Source organism: Perca flavescens, chromosome 13 (assembly GCF_004354835.1).
Source record: "Perca flavescens isolate YP-PL-M2 chromosome 13, PFLA_1.0, whole genome shotgun sequence".
NCBI classification, from domain to species: Eukaryota; Metazoa; Chordata; class Actinopteri; order Perciformes; family Percidae; genus Perca; species Perca flavescens.
Window position 1 is genome coordinate 28,071,393 of NC_041343.1, and position 15,600 is coordinate 28,086,992.

A 15,600-nucleotide genomic window follows, 5' to 3' on the forward strand; every position below is an offset into this window, starting at 1 on the left:
TCCAAATGTAAAGTGCATTACAAATAAAATCTATTATTAAATCTATTATTAAGTCTCCTCGGGACTCAGGACCCACTCCACCTGTGAGCCATTGATCTAATCCAGTGTTTCTCAAATGGGGGTACGTGTACCCCTAGGGGTACTTTGGAGAACTGCAGGGGGTACGTGACATTTTTTGCTAAATGTTTTTCAGTTTTAAGACTGTAGTTACTTCTACTGTCTTTATTTTTCCAAGTTTGTCTCTTTTTTCCAAGTTATTGTCGCTGTTTCTGAAGTTTGTCACCTTTTCTTCTTTTTTTTAAAGGTTTTGTCGCTTGTTCTGACCTATTCTTGCCTTTCTTCCTTGTCTTTTTATCTTCGAAGTTATTTTTTTTGGCCATTTTCAGCCTTTATTTCTACAGGACAGCTGAAGACATGAAAGGGAAGAGAGAGGGGGGAATGACATGCAGCAAAGGGCTGCAGGTTGGAGTTGAACCCAGGCCCGCTGCGTCGAGGAGTAAACCTCTATATATGGGCGCCCGCTCTACCAAATCTGAAATGTTTGCCGTCTCCCTCAATTACCTCTCTCTATTTGGTGCCATTTTATATATATGTGACCTGACTGGCATTGGTCCGTAGAAAAAATTTAACATAGCTGGGTATTCTGAGTTGCTGCATAACTCAAAGATATTCTCCATCTTCTTCGCATTTATTTCCTTCCTCTCTAGCTTCAGTCTTTGCTTCCTCACTTCCCTCTCCACCTTAAATTCTTGTCTGCGTTTGTACATGACCAGCTCCCTCCTTTCGGTCAAGCAGACGTTCTTTTTCTGCCATTTTCTCTGGATTTCTGAGGGGATCTGTAACCAAAAGCATATGAAAGGTTAAGTCTGGAGTCCAGTTGTACACTTGCACCCCTCCCAAAAGGAAATAATCAACATATTTGTTTTGTTGCAAGTTGTTAAGAATACATGTTGGCCTGGCGCCATAAGTGAGATAAAAGCTATCTTAGCTAACACCTCTAATTAATTTCATTGTAACGGTTCAGTGTAATGTAATTAGCTTGCATTAGTCACATGGGCTGGTTTTCTGACTACTTTTACTTACTTTCAATGAATTTAGTGAATAATAATTTCACTTTTTAGGACTTTAAATGAAGGACTTTTACTTGTAATGGAGTTTTTTTTTTTTTTTTTTTTTTTTTTTTTTTTTTTTTTTACATAGTGGTGTTGGAACTTTTACCAGGGAAGAAAGTGAATACTTGTTCCACCACTGATCTACTGTGATCTAAAAGGAGGCTATACATACACCTGTATTACATTTTATGTGACAAAATGTAAGTTTACTTTCTTACCATGACGGAGGCGGTAACTCTCATCCACAAAGGTCGATTGGATGTCCCTGGCAATGTTGTCTATCTTGCCATTGAGCCACCAAATGTACATTCTTGAACGCACACTAAACATTTTCCTCTCCTTCTCCTGGTTCTTTCTCTTCATCTTTTCACACCTCTCTCTTTCTTTTTTTAAACCCTCCTCCTCCAAATGCTGCTTTTCTCTTTCAATGAACTCCCTCTCCTTTCTTGCACTCAGATTGACAGATAAAGGGCTATTAGCCCTTCTTTCTTACTGCCTCCTTGTGGTAGAAGGCTCGTCGTCTTCAGAAGACAAAGATGTAGAGGAAGGGCTGTCACAACTTCGTCCAATCTGCCTCAAGGTGTTTGAAGAGTTGAAATCTCCACGAGACAAAGGTCTCTCTCCCCTTCGTACGTGCTACCACCAGATGCTAGGCTGGTCAATGTCAATGCAGGGCAAATGGTTCTTACCAATTCCTCCATTCTGCCTAAAGGTGGTAGAAAGGTTGATGTCTACGAAGGACAAAGGACTTCCTTGTTGCGGCCTCCTTGTGGTAGAAGGCTCGTTGTCTTCAGAAGACGAAGAGGAAGGTCTCTCAGCCCTTTGTTCTTGCTGCCTGGTGGTACAGGGCGTGTTTTCTGAACAAGACAAAGGGTTCTCAACCTTTCACCTGCGCTCCAATGCCTTCAGTCATTGCTTCCTCACTTCCCTCTCCACCTTAAATTCTTGTCTGCGTTTGTACATGACCAGCTCCCTCCTTAGGTCAAGCAGACGTTCTTTTTCTGCCATTTTCTCTGGATTTCTGAGGGGATCTGTAACCAAAAGCATATGAAAGGTTAAGTCTGGAGTCCAGTTGTACACTCGCTAATTCGCTAATTAACACACCTTGTGTGTTTCATTGTAACGGTTCAGTGTAATGTAATTAGCCTGCATTAGTCACATGGGCTGGTTTTCTGACTACTTTTACTTACTTTCAATGAATTTAGTGAATAATAATTTCACTTTTTAGGACTTTAAATCAAGGACTTTTACTTGTAATGGAGTTTTCATTTCTTTTTAATAGTGGTGTTGGAACTTTTACCACTGAAGAAATTGAATACTTGTTCCACCACTGATCTACTGTGATCTAAAAGGAGGCTATACATACACCTGTATGACATTTTATGTGACAAAATGTAAGTTTACTTTCTTACCATGACGGAGGCGGTAACTCTCATCCACCACGGTTGATTGGATGTCCCTGGCAATGTTGTCTATCTTGCCATTGAGCCACCAAATGTACATTCGTGAACGCAGACTAAACGTTTTCCTCTCCTTCTTCTGGTTCTTTCTCTTCATCTTTTCACACCTCTCTCTTTCTCTTTTTAAACCCTCCTCCAAACGCTGCTTTTCTCTTTCAATGATCTCCGTCTCCTTTCTTGCACTAGTGGTAGAGGGCATGTTTTCTGCACAAGACAAAGGGCTCTCACCCTTTCGCCTGCGCTCCTTCATGTTTGTGCCTACGAAGAACAAAGAGCTCACATCCCTTCGTACTCGCAGCCTGGTGGTACAACGCTGGTCATCTTCAGAAGATGATGACGAAGGGCTCTCACCTCTCCATGCTTGCTGCCGCCTTGGAGTAGTAGGCTGCTTGTCTTCGGAGGATGAAGAGGAAGGGCTCTCAAACCTTCGTACTCGCTGCTTGATGGTAGAAGGCTCATCCTCTTCAGAAGAGGAAGACAAAGAGCTCTCTCCCCTTTGCCTGCTCTCCTTCATGATGGCAGAAGGGTTGGTGCCCACAATGAACAGAGAGCTCACATCCCTTCGTACTTGCTGCCTTAAGGTAGAACGCTGGTCATCTTCAGAAGATGACGACGAAGGGCTCTCACCCCTCCATGCTTGCTGCCGCCTCCGAGTAGTAGGCTGCTTGTCTTCAGAGGATGAAAAGGAAGGGCTCTCAAACCTTCGAACTCGCAGCCTGGTGGTACAACGCTGGTCATCTTCAGAAGATGACGACGAAGGGCTCTCACCCCTCCATGCTTGCTGCCTGGTGGTAGAGGGCTTGTGTTCTGCACAAGACAAAGAGCCCTCACCCCTTTCTCTGCGCTCCTTCACGATGTTAGAAGGGTTGGTGCCTCCACTAGACAAAGGTCTCTCACCCCTTCGTCCGTGCTCCCTCAAGATGGTGGGAGGGTTGAGGTCTTCAGGAGACGAAGGTCTCTCACTCCTTTGTTTGGACTTCTTTGAAGAAGAGTCCATATCTCCTGAAGACCGAGGTCTTGTAAAGAAGTTTTGTCCAAAAATGGATCTAAACATTTTCTCAATGATTTTTTGTTGTATACTGGCGTTTGTGAAACTGCAAGTACAAACACACACAGCAATTACTTCACTGATAATCACATTATTGTTTCAAGCAGCACACTAAGCAAGTTATTTCACTTAACTAAACCTTCTAACTTAACTTAAATAAACTAGACATTTTTGTTTTAGATCAACAACCCACAGATAATTTTAAAACAGGACTTATTTAGTCATACGTTTGAGAAATAATCTTTAATTCACATGTGATCTGTGATAGAAGCTGCAGAAAGTCACAAGTGCAGGGACTGCAAACCTCTTAGTCAATTCAAAGAGTATAGAAATTACTTCTTGGTCAATTTAAAGTGTCCTCGTAAATGTACTCCTTCCCCAACAAAATACGGCTCTACTTAAGAGAAAGAGTTGAGTAAAAAAGTAGTTTCAGCTCTGCTGTAAAGTGCGACTTACCTCTCCAAAGGATTGTTTTGAAAGGAACTCTGTGTTCTGTTGCTTTGTTAAAAGCAGAAGTTGAGTCTATCGTTGTGCAAAGTGTACGTTCAGTTACGCGTTCTGATTCGTCGACTGACCGTAGTCTCCCCCAATTAAATCGCTCCGTTTGACTTTAGACTACCAATTGGAAACGTAGGATTCGCCGACCGCCTACCAATCACACGCCGACATTCAAAGCTGAACCTGCAAAGTGTACGTTCAGTTACGCGTTCTGATTCGTCGACTGACCGTAGACTCCCCCAATTAAATTGCTCCGTTTGACTGTAGATTACCAATTGGAAACGTGGGATTCTTGACCGCAGACTACCAATCACACGCCGACATTCAAAGCTGAACCTACTGCTGCGGTCAACGGAGGTCTCCGGTGATCGTAGCCTACAGTATTTCTGGTAAGTCTGAATGAAATAAGTCTTTATAACACTCACTGCTTATATTTTTACTAAGCCTGAAATAATTAATTCTTCATTACACTCACTGTTTGTACTTCCCAGTTGATTTTTTTTATCGTTTGGGAAAAGCTAATGGTATCAATTAAAGCTAACTTAGCTAGCTGTAAGTTTTAGTTTCAAGTTTTAATTCAATTAATTAAAATGGCAAATTATATGGATTTGATTGGAGAAAGAAGCAGAGTCCCAGATCATTCTTTACTGTGGTTAAAATGTCTTATAAAGACTGAGGCTCATTGTCATGTAGCTTATCAGGAGAGTTTACAAAATTCATCCACAAAAAGGAAAGTCAGCAGGATTTTACCTGTTAACTTCTTATCCTCCAGTTTACAGCAATCAACCCTTCTGAAAATTAAGAATGATATACAATTATGTTTTAGAGAACAAGAAAATCTAGATAACTGGTATGCCGGCCTTTGTAAATTGATTAAAGAAGATATAGAGTCTGATATTAAAGATGGAGACAACTACAACAAAAAAGCCATTTAATACGAAACCTTATTGGAACAAAGAGTTAAAAAAATTGTGGCAATCTATGCGTAAAACAGAAAATATGTTTCTGAAGTGCTTAAATAATAATATAGAAAGGAAGAAACTATTAGAAACCCAAACTATTTGATATTTTGTGTGATTTATTTAAAGGATGTTTTCAATCCGGCAAAATACCATCTATGTGGCTTAAATCAATTATTAATCCGATACCAAAATCCCAAAATGAGAATCCAAGGGTGCCTTTAAATAGAGGGATTAGTCTAATGAGCAAAGTTTATAAGCTGTATTCTACAATACTTAATGAGAGGCTCATGTTGTATTTAGAGAAAAAAGAGCTCCTTGTGGAAGAACAAAATGGGTTCCGGAAATCAAGATCATGCTTAGATCACATTTTTGTATTGTCTACAATTATAACAAAAAGAATAAGAGAAAATAAGCCAACATATTCGTGCTTTATCGATTTTCACAAAGCTTTTGATATGATCAATAGGGATCTGTTAGCATATAAACTTATAGAGGTAGATAGTCTTTTTTGTATACAAAATGTAGTTAGTCAATCAACCAAGTTATCCAGCCAATACACATTTTACATTTCATCTGACATGTATTATGAAATTTAATTAGGAAATGAAAATATCCAGGTCAAATAAAATATATTCCAGACTTTTCAAGGGCCCTCTCTCCCCTTGGGCCCTGGTAATCAGTATTGGTTTTACCCCCAGTCCGACGCCCCTGCTCAGAGTCACTGTAGGGGGAGAGACTCTAGTCACCTCATTCCGCTCGTCATTTCCAGGTGAGTCCCGACTGCCCTGCCGCCGGCAAAATTACGAATCCCAATAAGACCACGCCAAGACCCGCCCTACGAAGCAGCTTGATTGGTTGGGGTTAGGCATTTCACCTCGAGTGGTTAAGGTTAGGGTTAGGGGATTGGTCAGGGGATAGGACCTGTACACGTAAGCATGGACGCCTGGCCAATAGTAGTGTGTGAATGCTATTGAAGGGCGGGTCTTGGCGTGGCCATAGTGGGATTCGTAATATCGCCTGCCGTCGACCAAAATGAACGCCGACAGCCCCCCAGACGGACGACGGCACGGGACACACCGAACCGATTTGAGTCACTGACCTCGCCAGATTGTCCCACGGCCGATAATCGGCCTGATGTGTCCCGGCCCTTAACATGAATCCAACATATTATCAGCAAATATAAATCCACACTGATGATAGGCTTAGCCATCCACAGATCCAGTTCATCCTGAGGATTCACTGTGCCACATGTATGTGTAACATTAAAAGATGATTTATAAAATCATGCCAAAAATTATGATTTTAATAGCTTAGTATTCTATCCAAAAAAGGTATGTAAAAAGGCTTTAGACCGCCCTACACAGTATTGTAGGCCTAGTCTAATATGCAACTTTATTTTATACAATATTTATTAGGAGGTCCCTTTTTATTCAGTAAAGGGGTCCTTGGTTTAAAAAACATTGAAGACCCCTGATGTAGAGCCTTAAAGTCACAGCTATCCATTGCTCGACCATGTAAATGACTATGTCATCATTTATTCGCACATTTAGTCTTGATGTAGATAAAAACATTTTTGTTTTATTTGATTTTGATTTATAATTAATAGTTTCATTTCAGCAGTCATGCTGAGTAGCAGTTGATGACTGGCTACAGACCAGTAAACAAGTTATTTCACCTACTTATACCTGCTTCCTCTAATTTCTAAATGGTGTTGTATTTTTTACTGAAAAATAATCAGCAGATGAATCCATAATAAAAAACAAAATCATTAGTTAATGAAATGAGCTCCAGCTCAACCAACTCCAACAGTAAAATCCTGCTTTTAAATGAATGCATGAGTGATAATAATCTAACAATATAATATCATAGAAATAAAATCCATTGTATTTCTATGTATAATATATAATATTATAACAGTCACAGGGATGGATGTGATATACTTTTAATACTTTAACTACATTTTCCTGATTATACTTACAGACTTTAACTGAGGGAACGTTTTTAATGCAGGATTTTTACTGTAACAGAGTATTTTTACTGTGTGGTATTAGTAGCCTAGAAGTAGCCTTCTTTTACTTAAGTAAAGGATCTGAATACTTCCTCCACTGCTGGTTTTAAGTCTCAAAACCATTTCACTCTTCCTGGTACAAAATGCAGTTGCCGGGCTTTTCACAAATTCCAAAAAACAAGATCACATTACCTCTATTTTCAGTTTTAGAGTTGATGGGAATTGCTGCTCCCCTACATACTAACACAGCGCTATCCCAGAGGCAGGTCTCCTCAGGCTGCTCCTGAATCCAGACCTGCAGGTGACCGGGCCCCTCAGCTCTGGAGCTTCTCATAATCTCTTAAAACGATTTTATTTAGGTTATCCCTATGTATTATGTTTTTCTGTTCAAGTGTCTGTTCAAGTTTTCCTGTTCATTTTTGTTTTGTTTATGTCACTCTTTTTTAATTTATGATGAAAAGGTGAATTCATTGGGTTTTGATTTTAATTGCAGTTTATTTTTATGGCTCGGATTTAGACTATTATATCACATAATAGCTAATTAGGCTCTCACAGCCTATATTAGCAGCAGCTCCTGACCCAGCCCAAGCTCTCTAAGAAGACAAGGAAAAACTCCCCAAAATCCTGAGGCTAGCAGAAATGGGAAGAAACCTCGGGAAAGGCAATTCAAAGAGAGATCCCCTCTCCTGGGACGGCTGGGGGTGCTACAGGATCTGAACAAAGGCCAATTACTGTAAAAAGTCCAATATCCAAGTTCAATTAGATAGGTCCGATTAAATATGTCAAGCAACAGTTTCTCACATCTGTCTTTCTGTCAAAGAAAGAGCAGCATTAGTACTTGGATGACACTTATGTATGGCATTGGATAGATTTATGGACTTTAAGCGAGTGTGTGTGTGTCTGTGTAGTGCTGGTTTATCTGAGCCATGGGTGAAGTTGGAGCTGCTCCAGGGTAAGACGCTGCTGGGGTTCTTCGGTCAAACACATTGTCAAGAAATCCTGGCAGTCTGGAGAAAGAAGAAGAAGAAAGATGACGGTAACGGATACAGTGATCCATCACGTGAACTTAAAATGAACCGATTTGTGCCTGCTGTATGTTTGTTCTTACTTTTGGACAGCTGTTTGCTGATTCTCAGCTTGTTTTCAAGGAACTTGGTGGTCTCAAATGGAACTTCTTGGAGAGTTTCAAACATGACCACTCCCAGCTGCCACACTGTGGTGGGGCCGGGCCTGTAGGAACAATGACTGTACCACTCGGGAGGGATGTGAGAAGGGGTACCTACAATACACGGACGTAATAATACGACGGTGAGGATGAGGCGGAGAAGAAGCTTTGTCTAAATGTAAGAGTCATAAATAAGTAAGTTAGTGAAGAGCAGAGTAGAAGCTAGACTCCTTACCGTAGAAATTGCGGTAAAGGGATCCTTTCTTAGTGAAGCAACTCAGTCCGAAGTCGATAAGGCGAACGCGAGGGACATCTGAACCGGTCTCGATTAGTATATTTTCAACCTTGATGTCTCGGTGAAAGATGCAATGGTTCTCAAGTTCAATTGCTGCATCAACAAGCTGTGTCAGTATGATCTGAGAGACAAAAGGAGAGAGATGAGGGATCAGGAGAGGAGGGTTGTATGACATTTTCTCATGGCTGTGATCGCTGTCATTAAAAGTTGACCACAACTAGAGATGTTCCCATACCGATACCAGTATCGGTATCGGCTCCGATACTGCCTAAAACGCTGGTATCGGTATCGGGAAGTACTGGAGTTTATGCACCGATCCGATACCACGTAATAAAGCCTTAAAGAAAATCTACGTTAAAGTAGTTTATTTATGTTCTTTTTCCGTTATAACTGACTGTCAAACTGGAGAATAAAAGAAAGTTCTGGGGCATTCATTGTTTGTGTTTGTTCATGTTTCACAAAGAGTTTAACCTGAGCCAGACCGACAACAAAGATAGAAATCATATCACATCCATACAGGGATAGTAGTATACAGCTGTTAAAACATAATAAAATATATGACACACTGGTATCGGATCGGTACTCGATATCGGCCGATACGCAAGTTCAGGTATCGGAATCGGTATCGGGAAGCAAAAAAGTAGTATCGGGCCATCTCTAACTACAACTGCCTGTAGCCTAGCCTGGTTGACACCAGACCCTTCTCAGTTGTAACTGAGAGTGGGTCTGGGGAACGTTCATTTGCAGCTCATTTCCAAAGAGGGGGTCACCAACGGACGCCGCTCAAATGCCTCTGGGCGCAATTGGATAGTCCTTCAACCAACCAATCAGACCAACGATCCTGGTGACGTAGCAGCGACCGCTAGCCTCGTGAGACCGTCCTGATCTGGCGAGCTCCAGTTCTCCACTCGCAGATCAGTCTGGCATCTTGAGGCAGAGAAAATTTGGAGCCGTTAGCCAAACGACCGGGCCAATCAGCGTTGGTTTTGAGGCGGGTTTAGGTGGTGATAGACAGATGGTTTATCCAATCAGCTAACCAGTATTTTCAGACAGCGGTAGCCCTAATTCTGTTAGCCGCTCGCTAATGCTTTTTTTCTCTTGGATCCTTCTTTCGGAATATGGTCCGGGAACCTGAAATGGTGCCTTTTATTCCTAAATTCTCGTTACACAACCGGCAAATCTCCTTTACCGACATGTTGCTAGCATGCTGAGCTAACGAGCTATGCTTTGCCTGCAACAGCAGGGGCGGGCTTGTGGTTGTATTTTCATACGCTTCGTTGATCTGATTGGTTGATTTGGCCCGTCTATCACCAACATAAGTGATAGACAGATGGTTCATCCAATCAAATAACCAGTATTTCCGCCCCTTCCCAAAAGTTCTCCAACGGAAAGTTCCCAGATGGATATGCCGAGCAAATGCGAAGCAATCCATCTGGCGGAGTCAGGTTAAGCGACCGCGGCATCAATGGGCTGCTGCGCTTCGATGGCGAATGTAAACAAAAATCTGCTCGCCGTCGCTGCGCTATCGTCATTGTGTAAAGCCCGCCTCAACGGTTGTGATTGGTGCCTCGATTTGGAAAAATTGGAAATGGGTTTGACTGACTTGCACAGCGAATCTCAAATTTCTTCGGAAGTTTCCGAAATACTCAAAAGATTTTCAGTGGAGGTGGTTATAATTTCCGTTTGTTTCTCTCTTTGTTTGGCTGGGGCTTTGTTTACAACCTGTTTGACTGCCTCCACAGCCTGTTTCTTGCTCCATCAGAGCAATGACTTATGGTGAGTACAATGTTCACACACACACACACACACACACAGGATCCTCTAGTAGCTTACCTTGGTCTGTTCCTCCGGTAGGGAACCTCCGTTGTCCTCGATGTAATTGAGTAGGTCCTTGGAGGGAACTGGTCTCTCCAGCACCAGGATCAGCTCCTGGTTCAAATCATACCAGTCCAGTAGGGACACTGATGCTGACGTCCCCACTGATCCACTTGTTCCAGCCGCAAGTTTTAACATGACGGCGACCTCCGCGGACAGCTGCTTCCCATTCTGGTCCTGAAACATCACAACAAAATGGAGGATGAGGCAGAGGAACGTTTTAGAGAATAATATAGAATCATTCATCCATAATGCATTCAGTAAGAGAGTGCAGTGCTGAATACAGCTCATTTCAACAGCAGTAGGTGTTGCTCACTTACCACTTCTTTGCAGAGGATTCTGTCCTTTGGTATGCGTTTGATGGCAACCTACGAGGAAAAACAGGACTTTGGTTAGCACTTCCGGACCATACTGTGTCTGTGTTCAAGAATGCGTGTGTAACACTTACAGGTAAATGATCTGCTCTGCGATATCCGGCAAACACAGATCCACATCCTCCCACGCCCAGCTGATCCTGCTCGAGGTATTTGGCCTTAAATTTTGCTAAACAGACAAAGACGCATATTTTGTTTTAATACAGCTGTGAGGAACACCAATTATGTAATATTACACCTAATGTAAATCATGCTAACATAAAGCCAAACCCTACATGTATTACTATCTACTGACCTGTTAGGGCAGCGATGGACAAATCCAGTTTGATCTCCTTCAGGTTTGATTTCTTTTTTATTTTCCTGCTTGGTCCTTCTCCATCGGCGACGGCCTTCCTCTTAACACCTCTCTTGCCCACATCATACACAGATGTATTGCAGCTTTCTATATGAGAAAACCCCCCAGAGGAACATCAGCTTGTTGACAGTCACCAGCACTAACTTGGACAATAAGTCCTCCAAACTAAACGAAAAAACAGGCCGTCATTCAGTGCCTTCCAAAATGGCACATATGAATCTTTTCTGCTCTGCCGGCAAAGCTGGAGTTGAGCTGTAGTTAGCCTAACTTAGCATAAAGACTCTTGAGGCTGGGGGAAACGGTTAGCCTGGTTCTGTCTAAAGTTTTAAAAAATTCTGCCAAGACTTTATTAAAAACAATATTTCTCACTGTCCTCTAGTGGTATTTATCCGTGCAGATAGTTTGGGTTTTATTTGTCCAGGTTTAGAGATATCTGTCTCTCCACCCCAATACAATGGAGGTGAATGGAGTGGAGTTTGTGGTGCTCACAGCAATGAAACATTTAAGAACATTTTAGCAACATCTATCTCCAAAAACTCCTTGTTACTCTGGATAATCCACAAGCCTCAGCATGAACAGTTCATATTGGAACTACCTTTTACCAAAGAAATAGTCCCAAAGAATCTGCCACCAGTGTGTTCAGTGGATTATCTTTTTTTCCCAGGGCACTATTCCGATGCAAAAATCTCAAAAAAGACAAATATCTCAAAACCTGGGTGAAAAAAATCCAAAACTATCTGCATAAATAGATACCACTAGAGGGAAGAAAATGTGTTTTCCTTTGTAATTCAGGTGAACTAAAGTGTATTTAGATCAATTTGCCAATTCCCTAGTTAATGGACATTTCTGTAATAACGAATCCACTAAATTTGAACCCAGGGATGTGAAGAAACTAAGATCATTTACTCAAATACTGTACTTAGGTACAATTCTAAAGATACTTGTACTTTACAAGATTTTGAATGCAGGACTTTTAATTATGTATCACCTATGTATTGCTACTTTAAGTTAAGTTAAAGATTTTAGTTCTTCTTCCACCACTGTCCAGATCCTCGTATTCAGTAAAACGATAGAGGTATACTGTACACTCCCAGCAGTAATATCACATGATCAGGCCACAGCCTACCAGTGTCTGCTGAGCAGGATGCCGTGTCCATGTCATGCTTGTTAAGGTCAAATCTTGTCCTCTTCACTCCTCTCACACCGACATCACCCTTAGAGGTGTTTGGGTGTTCAGTTTCCAGGACCCTTGTCTTTTTTCTAAGGGTCTTCCTGCCACGAGTGGCCTTTCTTTTAATCGTCCTAGTCGGGCCATCATTTGCAGACGCTGAACACCTGCGCTCTACAAATGAGAAAAAACATCAATTTGTTGTGAATTATAGTCGCTAAATGTTTTAAATTGTCATTTCTTATTATCCCACAGTACAGACACAGATCACAGTGTGATAAAGGGCTCAATAGCAGAAATTAGAGGTGTATATTTTAAGGTATTTATTAGGGCTGCTCCCTCTTAGTCGATTAGTCGACTAATCTGTTGTTTTGGTCTTAGTCAACTTAGATTTCTTTGGTCGATTAGTCAAGTTTTATACTTTCTTCATGCTGAATGACTTATTTCCAAGTACGAGCACATCTCTGGTAAACACAAGAATTAAAGTGGTGCTTTTGCATGACTCTTTGAGGAGAAACTCGGATTTACAGATCTGTCGATTAAATCAACTAATCGATTAGTCGATACAATTGAATGAGTGTTAGTCGACTAAGAATTTCTTTAATCGAGCACAGCCCTAGTATTTATTCTGCCTACTCTACCTAATAAGTTAAATGGATCATTAACATGAGTGATGGCAGGTTTGATGCCTTGATTTCACACTTACCTCGGACTCTTCTTAGGGCCAGAGCAACGACAGTCTTTGCATAGTCTTTTTTCATGATAATGTTAAAGAAGTTTCTAACACAATAACTTCAGAGTAACGAGTGAATGAAGATCCAACACAAGTATCTTAAGAGTGAACTTCCCAGTGTGTGTGTGTGTGTGTGTGTGTGTGTGTTCTGAAGGTCAGGTGACCGGAACACGGAACATTGGGACAAGTTCTATCATGAGGTCATGTCAGTAACATCACAAAGAAGTGTTCTGGAATATGCAAATTAGGGTTCAGAATAGATTAGTGTGTGTGTGTATTTGAATAGGTAGAGGTTTTTCAAACGATTCTTACAATACAAGCATATTGGGTGTTGAGTTTATTTAATTTGAATTTAACCAGGAAAAATCCAAGAGATTAAAAATCTATTTTTCAAGATTGTCCTGGCCAAGACAGGCAGCAGTACAGTCACACATACACACAAAGTACACAAAAAAATAAAAAATAAATAATAACAACTAAAGCTGCAAATATTTCCCAAGTCAACCACAATCATAAATACATCTACAGCCAGATGTGTCTGCCTCCTTTTAGCGTCATTTAGCATCTTCTTAAAAGCGACCAATGAGACCAGCTCATTAAATGCTTGATATCGACTCCTTCTCAGTCATCTGGCTGACTTTCCTACCTATCATAATGTCCTAAGGTTATTTTTATGAACGGTTCATATTGATCTAAAAGTCAAACACTAAATACAGAAGGATTTTTGGCTTTAGGGATGGCAAACTGTTAGATGGACTGCCAGGCAAATTTGTAGAGGATCTATGCTGACTTACGTGATCTCCTAACTTTTAAGATAAGATTAAGAAAATTTGTCTTGAACACATTCAGTATCTGCTGTTAAAGATATATTATGTACTATTTCTACATTAAAATGTCTAAAACATACTAATACATAAAAAGTAACAGTGCATACACAGTACATGCACAGACTGCCACCAGTGTAAGAAATAAAAATAATCAGTCAAGCTGGCTATGCTTTATGAGGATACAAATCATAGTTGTGTGTTTAGTGGAAGAGCACTGTGACAGCTTAGTCATGCAAAATGAGAAAAGGATACTGTTGTACTGTTGTACAGCAGCACTGTATGACGGTGGTCAGAAAGCAACAAGAGTGCAGCAACAAAGTTAATATCAGTTTGATATCAGTTTGACCATGAGAATAAGTTACTCCTCAACCTGTGACAGGCAACAGCGGCGCATTGTTCTTTCTGACCATCAGCATAGCTAAAGTCTGCCTAACAGCTGATGAAGAAGGCGTGTGCCAAAAGACTGGGACCAGTCTGTGCACCAACCAGGGGACGCTAAGTCTAAACCACGGTACTCCTCCAACTTTTAATAAACAAATCAAAATGCTCTTAGAGACTGATATATGAATTCATGTATAAGCCAGAAAATTCAGTCTGATGAGAGAAGCCTGTGTGCCTGCTCAACTTGGACCCGTGTACACGTTTATGCTCTTATGATTTTACTTAAATAAATACTTGTTAAACTTTTAAGTCCTCTTCTTGCCTACTTAGTGGATTTTGAAACACGACACCAGCCAACAAATTGCACACTGCCCGTCGTACGACACACACCTGTAGTCATCATAATGTATATAATATGTGCGGTAAGGCATTTGTGGTTTGTGCATGTGGGTAACGCAATACACATTCCTGCCAATGGTTTCACATTGTTCCACTGATCTTAAGGTAACGATGACGTGCCAAGAAAAGCAGCACTGTGCCAGCTAAAGGCAGGAAAAACACTGCTAGCAAGTGAAAATGGATATACATAAACTATACATGTTTCAAATATCCCTGAAATATCCCTTGTGTGATATACACCATGTGTTTTGGTGACTGCATGTAAGGTATATTTTTGTCCGGAGTGAGCCCTTGTCTGTAGCTAATGCCAACTAGCTGGCCTTACGGTTTGCTCCAGACAACAAAGAAACATGAAATGCATCACTTTCTGTGTGACAAAAGAAAAACATCGCTGAGAACAGCAAATGGAAAGTTTTCATGATATTCTTCTAACATAAACTCAGCAATAGAATGCAGGTAAAACAAACATTTATATACCGACTAGTAGGGTCTGAGGATGGCCACGTTTGCTGGTTGGTTGGTCATTTGGTTGGCCGGTAAATCGATCCATCTTCATGTCCAACAGTTTGGTTCAAAGTAAAATACTATACTGACAAATATAGGCAAAATTCCCAATATGGACATTCATGGTCCCCGTAGGATGATTGCTAATAATCTTGGTGATCCCCCCGACCTTTCCATTACCAACGGGTAATATTTTCCTTTGAGCAACCCTTAAGTCTGTAAAACTTTGTCTTGAAAACTACCGGTAATACAACCATAGATATTCATGGTCCCCAGATTATTAATCCACGTTTTGGTGACACCTCCTGCCTTTTCCTTTAGCACCAACATTGGACCTAAATGTCAGCTTGTACACCGGGAATATAAAAGTCTAATGAGCCAATTGCCATTATATTTCCTGAGTACATTCTTGCTTCCCAGAGGATAAACTTCTTCT

The 15,600-nt window shown here is 41.0% G+C and overlaps 2 protein-coding genes across 2 annotated transcripts; both read right to left on the reverse strand.

Annotated features, from left to right (window-relative positions):
- Positions 1-470: 470 nt before the first annotated feature.
- On the reverse strand, positions 471-5,623 carry LOC114567077 (splicing regulatory glutamine/lysine-rich protein 1-like). The gene is made up of 3 exons (XM_028595976.1): positions 2,525-5,623; positions 1,331-2,143; positions 471-836 (listed from the first exon to the last, which is right to left on the reverse strand). Exons 1-2 carry the CDS (start codon positions 3,624-3,626, stop codon positions 2,022-2,024), a joined length of 1,224 nt encoding a protein of 407 aa, XP_028451777.1. The 5' UTR covers positions 3,627-5,623; the 3' UTR covers positions 471-836; positions 1,331-2,021.
- Positions 5,624-6,370: 747 nt separating this feature from the next.
- LOC114567273 (serine/threonine-protein kinase pim-1) lies at positions 6,371-13,189 on the reverse strand. Its single transcript, XM_028596305.1, has 9 exons — positions 13,027-13,189; positions 12,279-12,494; positions 11,093-11,239; positions 10,872-10,966; positions 10,744-10,791; positions 10,382-10,600; positions 8,489-8,669; positions 8,197-8,367; positions 6,371-8,095 (listed from the first exon to the last, which is right to left on the reverse strand). Exons 1-9 carry the CDS (start codon positions 13,079-13,081, stop codon positions 8,004-8,006), a joined length of 1,224 nt encoding a protein of 407 aa, XP_028452106.1. The 5' UTR covers positions 13,082-13,189; the 3' UTR covers positions 6,371-8,003.
- Positions 13,190-15,600: the final 2,411 nt, after the last annotated feature.

What these genes read in the sequence shown, in the direction of transcription:
- LOC114567077 (XM_028595976.1), bottom strand. Translation starts at nt 3,626, where the DNA reads ATGTTTAGATCCATTTTTGGACAAAACTTCTTTACAAGACCTCGGTCT. An exon ending in GAGTTACCGCCTCCGTCATG is followed by an intron (nt 2,144 to 2,524) that starts GTAAGAAAGTAA and finishes TTTTGGTTACAG; the next exon opens with ATCCCCTCAGAAATCCAGAG.
- LOC114567273 (XM_028596305.1), bottom strand. Translation starts at nt 13,081, where the DNA reads ATGAAAAAAGACTATGCAAAGACTGTCGTTGCTCTGGCCCTAAGAAGA. An exon ending in GAATCCTCTGCAAAGAAGTG is followed by an intron (nt 10,601 to 10,743) that starts GTAAGTGAGCAA and finishes GTGATGTTTCAG; the next exon opens with GACCAGAATGGGAAGCAGCT. An exon ending in TACCGGAGGAACAGACCAAG is followed by an intron (nt 8,670 to 10,381) that starts GTAAGCTACTAG and finishes TTTGTCTCTCAG; the next exon opens with ATCATACTGACACAGCTTGT.